This window comes from Esox lucius, chromosome 19 (assembly GCF_011004845.1).
Source record: "Esox lucius isolate fEsoLuc1 chromosome 19, fEsoLuc1.pri, whole genome shotgun sequence".
In the NCBI taxonomy this organism is placed as follows: domain Eukaryota; kingdom Metazoa; phylum Chordata; class Actinopteri; order Esociformes; family Esocidae; genus Esox; species Esox lucius.
Genome location: NC_047587.1, coordinates 9,397,501 through 9,407,480, shown reverse-complemented (window position 1 = coordinate 9,407,480; position 9,980 = coordinate 9,397,501). Strand labels below are relative to the sequence as shown.

The 9,980-nt window shown below is 45.5% G+C and overlaps 1 protein-coding gene across 3 annotated transcripts in view; it reads left to right on the top strand.

The window, feature by feature from the left end:
• The window catches only part of cftr (CF transmembrane conductance regulator), a 43,635-nt gene that overhangs the window by 2,232 nt on the left and 31,423 nt on the right, over nucleotides 1-9,980 (top strand). The window contains exons 1-6 of one of the 3 annotated variants that reach the window (XM_034288538.1): nucleotides 51-67; nucleotides 214-402; nucleotides 2,824-2,934; nucleotides 4,070-4,181; nucleotides 6,447-6,662; nucleotides 6,869-6,958. In XM_034288538.1, coding sequence (XP_034144429.1) covers nucleotides 350-402; nucleotides 2,824-2,934; nucleotides 4,070-4,181; nucleotides 6,447-6,662; nucleotides 6,869-6,958 — 582 coding nt within the window. In that variant the 5' untranslated portion in view covers nucleotides 51-67; nucleotides 214-349. Of the gene's footprint in view, nucleotides 1-18; nucleotides 403-2,823; nucleotides 2,935-4,069; nucleotides 4,182-6,446; nucleotides 6,663-6,868; nucleotides 6,959-9,980 lie in introns of those variants that run through there. The other 2 variants (XM_034288537.1, XM_034288536.1) reach the window with 2 other exon arrangements.

Genomic DNA, 9,980 nt, shown 5'->3' with positions numbered 1-9,980 from the left:
ATTCTTTGGCTAACCTTCGTGTCCTCATTCGAGATCAAGGCGAAGACAAGACAGCCCATTTGGTATGGTGTGTTGACTGCACGGCCATATATTAAAATAGTTAATGCTGGTTTGAGAAGACGGATAGTGTGATTGTGGGTTAGGTGGTCGCAGGTCGGTTTTCGGAAGAGTCAGTTTCCCCACGAGTGACATCACTGCTCCTATGCCCTATAGTTGGCACCAGGTGGGACAAGTCAGAACAGAAAAAGCGCTGGGTCATCATCGGGAAAAGGGGAAGCAAGAAGGACACAAATGTAAGCGACATTTCGACACAGGTGCAGAGTGGAAACAAACTGGCGGGGCTCTTAGGATGCAGAAGTCACCCGTGGAAGATGCAAACTTCCTCTCCAAATATTTTTTCTGGTAAGGAATCGCTTTCTTCATGTAATTTTATTCAAGCGTAAATTTACCGGGGAATGTATCGAAGGGGTTACCAGGCTAGCGCATTGAAGAAAGGGGACGTGAGTTGTCCGACAATGGCAGTCAGGTCACAGGAATCCTACTGTTTATATAGGTTTTAATTGTAACTTTTCATGGATTTTTGTAAATGTCAAAAACGAATTATGCACTAAGGACTGTTTCTGTGTCCTGTTTTTCCTCCAAGAGGAAATTCCAGCAGCACTTTGCGCTCCAGTGCGTCAGGTTCCGATTGTCCTCCACTTTCACAACTACGTAATTGTTATGAAATGTGTCTGATGATGACTATCTTGCCAATAATTTGGCGCTTAAAATGCCTACGGAGTATGTATGCTGCAGGTAACCTACGCAACACGCTCCCTGTCATGCCTTTTCCATGACTCGACGAATGACTAGAGAAACCCTTAAGTTCTCCAAGGAATCCATGCAATCAATGAGTTTACATTTGTACATCTCGTTAGTTGAGGGATTCTTAGAGAAACCATATTTTTTTCACTGTAGAGAATGGTTAGAGTCTGAAGATTGAAATTTTTTGCGGTGCGTAATAATGTCTTAGCTGACGTTTTGCTTTTGTGTCTTTTACTGAATACATTTAAACGCTTAGTTCATTATTAGTTGTTAATATATGTTATTAGTTGTTAATGTTCGCGATAGTGATAAGAACAATATTGATGATAAATGTTCTGAAAATAAAACGCCAATATACAATATATTTACAATAATAACAAAAATAACTTCATTATATTGTATTTGCAGCAGCCTTTCAGTGTGGATGTAAGACTGTTATTTTGAAACCAGTGAAATGATGTGCCATGCCGGTTCCTGGAGGACTAGGCTATTTAAACACTTGGTTTTGAGGAATGCATTGTTAACTTATATTATGAATGTTTGCATTTAGAAAGTTATTAAAACTGTGTCCGTTTCAGTTCCACCCTTGCAGGAACGTCCATAGCTCTCTATGAATATGACAGGTTGCATTCAGCCCTGCCCTTTTTACTGAAACACGTATGTTGTATGTTCTGCTGAGTGCTGTGTAAACCTTTAATGACAACTGAGCAAAAGAACAGGCATTTTTATCTATAGAGCTGTATGAAAGCCATACCTCCAATAAGCCACGCCTCTAATCTTTCCGATTGATTGTGTCCCCTACTGTAAATCATTTCACTGGGCGGGTCCTTTTGAACTTGGTAACGTAATAAGAACGTATTCATTTTTCCTTTTTTTCAACGAGGGAAGAGGGAACATGAATTAGCCAGTTGGAAGCTGGGGATGATTAGGTGATGATAACATGAGGGCATGTGTGAGGTCCCATGCTGCTCTTGGTCCTCCCGTATGGGGACGTTCCTTCAACCTGCCAATCTCCTGCACCTTGTTGGCCTCTGAACGCGCCCCGGCCCCTCTCCGTTATGGGGTACACCTGTGTAACGTTTTGGGGGATATTTAGTGGGGGTTCTCGCCGCCCGTCCTTTGTGAGTTATTGTTTAAGCCATAGCCGGCGTGCTGAGCATTCTGTCCCATGATCTCCTTTTGGTGCTCTTCCTGGAATTTTGTATTATTGTGTCCTCCTGGATATTTGCGACTGCCCTTGGTTCTTTTGCCCTGTTTTCTGTCATACGCTCTTTGTGAACCCGGCCGTTCTGCGGCCCCTGTTTTTGCTTGAAGGGTCTATCATGAAAGTTCACGCTCTGAGTTTGGATCCCCTCTGGTCTCCCGCGCCCATCATTACAGCATGGAAATGTAGCCAGGGTACCATCTTACTGTCAGTGCCATGGTACTACAGTTTATCAGGACACCTCTCTAATGTCCCATCCGAAAGATGGCAGCCTACACAGGGCAATCTCCCTTTGACCACCTTGGGACATTATATTATCTCTAGAACAGAGGGAAGAAGCCCTCCAGCACTACTTCAGCTTCTGGTCTCCCTGCCATAAGTCACCCTATGGATTTGAGTGGCCATTTGCTTTATATAAATACATTGATTAAAGGCCTATATTTTATGAAGGCTGAACTATTATATTCTTTTTTGGTGGGTGGTAAACTGCAAATGTCCAGGATTTCAAAAGATTTTGCCATTATGCAGAGAGGAGAATGTGCAGTTCTTTCTGGTTTCCTGCGTACATATTTAGATGATGCAAAGAGAAAAGGTTCAAAGGTAATTTCGAGAATGTTACACATTCTTCAATATGCCAACTGGAAGCTCTGACCTTCTGGGTGTCCCCAACTAACACAATTAAAAACATAAGAAATGTTTCCTGCACGCTTATTTGGAAATTCCATCTTGTTAATTATCAACTTCAGAGATTATTGATATGCGGAGAAATGTGATAATTGCCTGTCTCCATCCAAACATCTTCTTTTGATTTGCAGGTGGACATCTCCTCTGTTGAGGAAAGGTTTTAGAAAAAAGTTGGAGTTGACAGATGTTTACAAGGCACCGTCTTTTGATCTTGCAGACAACCTTTCAGAACGACTAGAAAGGTTTGTATTAGCTCCTTTTATGGCAAATGTAAGGCACACTGGACTTCATAAATTGATACAACTATTTTGTTATTATTCATCAAAAGCTTTTCTTCTCAGTAGTCAGAAACACAAGCATGTGCATTGTTGAAAGTACCTTTTTTTCTGCACACAGATGGTGTATGTTCATGTTTCTGACTTCCTGTTAAGTGTATTTACTGTACTCACCACCCTTTCCATTGACCTGCCCTATCCAGAGATCACAATGGTATTGGAAATGATTGACCACATGTCAAAGCCAAGGCCAGTGAGCCGGATATGTTCTATGCCACAGTTGATTAAGTAAGGAGAAAGTAACCAAACTCAGTCTGCATTGATTAAAAGATTATGACCAAATCAAAACTAACGGGGTCAGTTTCTTAATTCTTTCAACATTGCTAAGAAACCAAAGCTAGATAACCAGACAACATCAAAAAACTAGAATATCCTCTCTCCTCTCTTTTCTCTATTTCCCAGAATTCATCACATTCTCTCTCCAATGACGCTGTCCTTTTCTATCTCTCTTTCCCTTCCACTGTGAGTGGAATCTTTAAGAGTGTGTACAGTAAATGTCCTAACCTTGAGAGGAGTGTCCAAATTAATGAAAAAGAGGAGGATCTTAGGCCAGCTCTTTAAATGCCACTCATGTTTTCATCACGCTGGCCCCTATGGGCCCGAGGGTAGGGGCAGCGTCACGGCCCCCAACAGCCCTCTGAATCGGTCTAAAGTTGACCTTTGAGAGGGCCAGACGCCCGGAGGGTGATAAATGACTGGACGTTTTTTCAGATCTGCCAAACACTGCTGGTGGCTGCATGGGAATCTGAACTTTACCTTGAATCAACAGGTTGGTATCGTTACTCAATCTATCACGCACGCCCACACACTGTCTTCCACACCCTCTCTCTCTCTCTAGCGCTCTCCCTTTCTCGTGGTCAATGCCTATCGCTTTTTTTTTGCCTCCCACCTTTTTCGCCTCCCTCCCTCCCTCGATTGTTGAGGGAACTCAGCCAAATCTCCCAGGTTATAGACCCGTGTCCTGCAACAATGTAGCCCTCCTTTGGTTTTTACGGTTAGCCAATGTGTTTTAACAGTCCCCATCTCCCCTGGCCTTGTGTAGAGAATGGGACCGAGAAGTGGCATCGGCCAAGAAGAAGCCCCGGCTCTTGCGGGCTCTCTCCCGCTGTTTCCTCTGGCCTTTTGTGTTCTACGGAATCCTGCTGTACTTCGGGGTAAGTAAATGTCTCCCCACGGGTTAACTGGTCTGGCTGTCACAGTGTTAGTAAGTGCAGGGCTTAGTTCCAGCCTAGCTCCAGTTTAACACAGAAGAGTTCAATTCGAAACATGTGCGAAACATGGTCTATTTTAAAAGCCGTGGACTCATTATTGCTACAATACCTGATGATTATGCAGTCTGCATTAAAATGTGTGTCACCGTTTGGTTCTCAGTGTAGCTTTATTTCACCAAGCACCTATGTATGTGTGAAATTTACAAAACAGTGTGGTATATTTAGGATCTGTCTAACTGTCTCTCATATGTGCTGTGACAATGGGGGTGCTGTTTCTGTTGCATTTTATTATAATTTGTTCTATTCACAAGGGAATTCACAATTACATTACAATCAAATTTGCTATAACTGATGGAGTTTAAATAGAGATGGCCCCGACAGGCTTCGGCTGGCTGAAATTGAGATGACCCCAACTGACTTCGGCTGGCTGAAATAGAGATGACCCCAACTGACTTCGGCTGGCTGAAATAGAGATGACCCCAACTGACTTCGGCTGGCTGAAATAGAGATGACCCCAACTGACTTTGGCTGGCTGAAATAGAGATGACCCCAACTGACTTCGGCTGGCTGAAATAGAGATGACCCCAACTGACTTCGGCTGGCTGAAATAGAGATGACCCCAACTGACTTCGGCTGGCTGAAATAGAGATGACCCCAACTGACTTCGGCTGGCTGAAATAGAGATGACCCCAACTGACTTCGGCTGGCTGAAATAGAGATGACCCCAACTGACTTCGGCTGGCTGAAATAGAGATGACCCCAACTGACTTCGGCTGGCTGAAATAGAGATGACCCCAACTGACTTCGGCTGGCTGAAATAGAGATGACCCCAACTGACTTCGGCTGGCTGAAATAGAGATGACCCCAACTGACTTCGGCTGGCTGAAATAGAGATGACCCCAACTGACTTCGGCTGGCTGAAATAGAGATGACCCCAACTGACTTCGGCTGGCTGAAATAGAGATGACCCCAACTGACTTCGGCTGGCTGAAATAGAGATGACCCCAACTGACTTCGGCTGGCTGAAATAGAGATGACCCCGATAGGGTTCGGTTGGCTGAAATAGAGATGACCCCGATAGGGTTCGGTTGGCTGAAATAGAGATGACCCCAACTGACTTCGGCTGGCTGAAATAGAGATGACCCCAACTGACTTCGGCTGGCTGAAATAGAGATGACCCCAACTGGCTTTGGCTGGCTGAAATAGAGATGACCCCGACATGCTTTAGCTGGCTGAAATAGAGATGACCCCGACTGGCTTTAGCTGGCTGAAATAGAGATGACCCCGACAGGCTTCGGCTGGCTGAAATAGAGATGACCCCAACTGACATCGGCTGGCTGAAATAGAGATGACCCCAACTGACTTCGGCTGGCTGAAATAGAGATGACCCCAACTGACTTCGGCTGGCTGAAATAGAGATGACCCCGACTGGCTTTAGCTGGCTGAAATAGAGATGGCCCCGACAGGCTTCGGCTGGCTGAAATTGAGATGACCCCAACTGACTTCGGCTGGCTGAAATAGAGATGACCCCAACTGACTTCGGCTGGCTGAAATAGAGATGACCCCAACTGACTTCGGCTGGCTGAAATAGAGATGACCCCAACTGGCTTTGGCTGGCTGAAATAGAGATGACCCCGACATGCTTTAGCTGGCTGAAATAGAGATGACCCCGACAGGCTTCGGCTGGCTGAAATAGAGATGACCCCGACAGGCTTCGGCTGGCTGAAATAGAGATGACCCCGACAGGCTTCGGCTGGCTGCCACCCCCCTCTGCACATTGCTAGTGTGTAATTACCTGCATGGTGATGTGTGCGTGCGTGCGTGTGCGCGGCAGTGTGAGAGTCCAGGGGTGCCTTACCCTGATAGGAAGCTTACATCACCAGCCAGGTCCTATATGAAGTGTTTGTGTGAGGTGATCCCAATGGAACCTTCTAATAATGTCCATGAGTGGTTAATATGGGAGAGTAACTGCACAGGTATTAAAGTAAAATGAAGCATTGAGACCTTGATATAAGGATGCCAACTGGTTCTACATTTGGTGGGAAAACAGTCACGTGCGCTTATATCATTATCGAGATTAACGATAAGCATTATGATATCAAGAAAAAACACTGTTGCATGATGATAAAAGATATCAAGTCAGGATTATTAGGATAGTCTCTGAAGTCTTTGAACAACTACCTGTGGATGGTTTTTCTCGTCTCCCAGGAGGCTACAAAAACCGTGCAGCCCCAGCTCCTGGGTCGCATCATCGCCTCGTTCGACCCCTACCAAGCCCCGGAGCGGGAGCAGGGCTACTACCTGGCGCTGGGGCTCTGTCTCCTCTTCACTGCCCGCCTGCTGCTCCTGCAGCCAGCCATCTTTGGCCTGCACCACCTGGGCATGCAGATACGCATCGCTCTCTTCAGCCTCATCTATAAGAAGGTGTGTGACTGAGGGCATGGGGCTCGTCCTAAACACTCTCTACACACACTGGCAGGTGGATCCACATCGCCCACGTCGGTGTAGCCACTCTTGGGTTGCGCCCATCTCAGTGCCACGCACAGCAGGCCCTCCTGTACGCGAGGGGCGGAGAACCCTGGTCCCAGTTTTCTAACTCTTTCTGCCTGTTCTAACCTTTGACTCCCAAGACGCTGAAGCTGTCCAGCCGTGTCCTTGACAAGATCAGCACAGGTCAGCTAGTCAGTCTGATGTCAGCCCACCTCAACAAGCTGGATGAGGTAAGAACCCTCCGCCGACTCATCCGATCTGCTGTTCATAACTCTAATCTTGCTTAATGAGAATTCCGCATTAGCCAAAATGGTTAGAAGGTAAGCTGCCCGGTACATGCTAAACTCCAAAAACTTCCAAAATGGAATAGTAAAAATGTGCAAGTTCTTTATGTCAGCGACCTGTGCAAGAGCATCACACTGCATCATATACACCAGAAACGTTTGTCCTCAGTACTAGTTGCCTGGTTACAGGGCACGGGCTAAGCCAGGACACCGTAGTGGAGTGCAGGAGTAATATTTCGCAACTACTCAACTACCTCAAGTCACAGTTTCACTGGCATCCAAACCCCGTGTTCTACAAATTGAGTTACCTCGCTGCTAGCTGTAGTACCAAGAATAACTTCCAACTGAATGAGGTACACACCAGTCAGGCAAATCCAACTTCTACATGGAATAAGAGAAGCATGTGTTACCTCTCCAGTCAGTCTTGGGCTTGCGGCTCTGTTTGTGCTCCGTGGTGGAAAACAAAACTGAAGCCAACAGTTTGTCAAGCCGACATTGGAAGGCTATGCCATTTAGCCGTAGTGTTGCTAGGTGTGCCGAGGCTGGAGCTTTGAGGTCCTGGAGCAGGGGTGTTGAATGTCAGTGGACTCTGCTACGTGCCGCCTAGGCAATTAACACCTGGATTGGATGTGGCTTCAACCTCTCATATTTTTGGCCTAGCTCGAAGCGCATATCTCTGTAAACTAGGATGCGCTTTCATTGCAAAGCCATCACATCAAGCCCTCTGATCAAACCTTTGCATTAAGACCTTCCGTCCAGTCCTTCTGGCATCAATCCCTCACATCAATGCTGCCCACGAAGCTCTTCCATCAGAGGCCTCCCAACAAAGACTTCCATCAATCCCTCACATCAATGCTGCCCACGAAGCTCTTCCATCAGAGACCTCCCAACAAAGACTTCCATCAATCCCTCACATCAATGCTGCCCACGAAGCTCTTCCATCAGAGACCTCCCAACAAAGACTTCCATCAATCCCTCACATCAATGCTGCCCACGAAGCTCTTCCATCAGAGGCCTCCCAACAAAGACTTCCATCAATCCCTCACATCAATGCTGCCCACGAAGCTCTTCCATCAGAGACCTCCCAACAAAGACTTCCATCCAGCCCTCACATCACGGCCTTCCATCAACCGCTCACATCATCCCCAACATCTAATCCTCCCATCAACCCTTTCCATCAAGCCATTCCCATATGTTTTTGGGATGAAGGGCTTAATGGTTCAAGAGGAATTTCACCCATGTTTTCTTGTGCCTTTATATTAACTTTTTCTCTGCTTGTACTGTAATTAATCGCTTTTAAAACGTATTCTGTTTCGTTACGTCAACATTTTTTAGTAAGTAATTTATCACTATGCTAACAATCTGTCAGAAGAGATTATATTTCTGAACTATGTATTTATCTATGTTGTTTTTATGCAATCAGTTTTAGTGGTCAAGCAGATCAGCAGATCCTTCCAGTTCTTTTACATCAATGCAGGAATGGAGAAGGTCTTACAGTTTTTCATAATCGCTAAAAGTGGTTCTTTGAGCAATAACCACAAAATACTTTTTTAAAGTTCCAGAATGAAGTCCATTCACCCCAACCTATAAGCACATTTCACCCTATTTCACTCTTTTAGGCAAAACCCAGCACACAACTCTCTTTGTGAAGCACATTTGTCACTGTGTTGTCATGTAAAAAACACTCCCATTCAATTCACCAAACTCAAGTCTGTCAGCACAGGTGTCAACACTAACAAGAATGCTGGTCAACCAGCGGTCAGGATGTGAATAAAAAGGGCCACAGGTGCGACGATTTGCGTCTTTGAACAATAGGTGACACCATCTGAGAGGGAGGAAGAATGCCATGAGGCAGATAAGGGAAAGGAAGAACAATGATCTCTGATGAGATTGTTTCACTGTCCCTGATGATGTTCATGTACGTGGCGTGACAGTGAAGAAAGCTGGACTGAGGGAACAGCACAACTGGAGCTGTTTTCACTCTTTTGTTAAATTGTCTAGACTTCCAGAAACTTCCAGGGTAACTTAATCTAAAGTTAACTGACTACTGTGCTGATCCTGTTTTCTCCACTCGGAAAACATTCCCACTGCATTAAGCTGTGGGGGGCACTTTACATTGTCATAGCAGTGTGTCTTAATACTTGTGTAAATGTGATATTAAATGTTTTACAAAATTTGCTAAGACTTCTAAAAAAATGTTTTTGGTTTTTTATTATATCAGCCATTACGCTTATTGATGCACGTGAGGAGCGAAGGCTTGCCCATGTGGTCCAATCCAACAGACGAGCTACTGTATCTCAAATTGCTGAAAAAGTTAATGCTGGTACTGATAGAAAGGTGTCAGAACACCTGGTGCATTGCAGTTGCAGTCCTGTCCCCTGCCAAACGCGCCTATAATGGGCAGCATCAGAACTGGACCACAGAGCAATGGAATGGGGTTGGCCTGGTCTGATGAATCATGTTTTCTTTTACATCACATGGATGGCTGGGTGTGTGTGCGTCGCTTACCTGGAGAGCACATGGCACCAGGATGCACTATGGGAAGGAGGCAAGCCGGCGGAGGCAGTGTGATGCTTTGAACAATTTTCTGCTGAGAAACCTTGGGTCCTGCTATTCATGTGGATGTTCCACTTACCTAGGTATTGTTGCAGACCATGTGCACCCTTTCATGGCAATGTTATTCCATGATGGCATTGGCCTCTTTCAGTTGGATAATGCGCCCTGCCACAAAGCAAAAAATGGTTCAGGAATGGTTTGAGGAACACAACAATGATTTCAAGTTGTTGACTTGGCCTCCAAATTCCTCAGATCTCAATCCAATCGTGTATCTGTGGGATGTGCTGGACAAACAAGTCCGATATATGGATGCCCCACCTCTCAACTTACAGGACTTAAAGGATCTGCTGCTAACGTCTTGGTGCCAGATACCACACCACACCTTCAGAGGTCTAGTGGAGTCCATGCATCG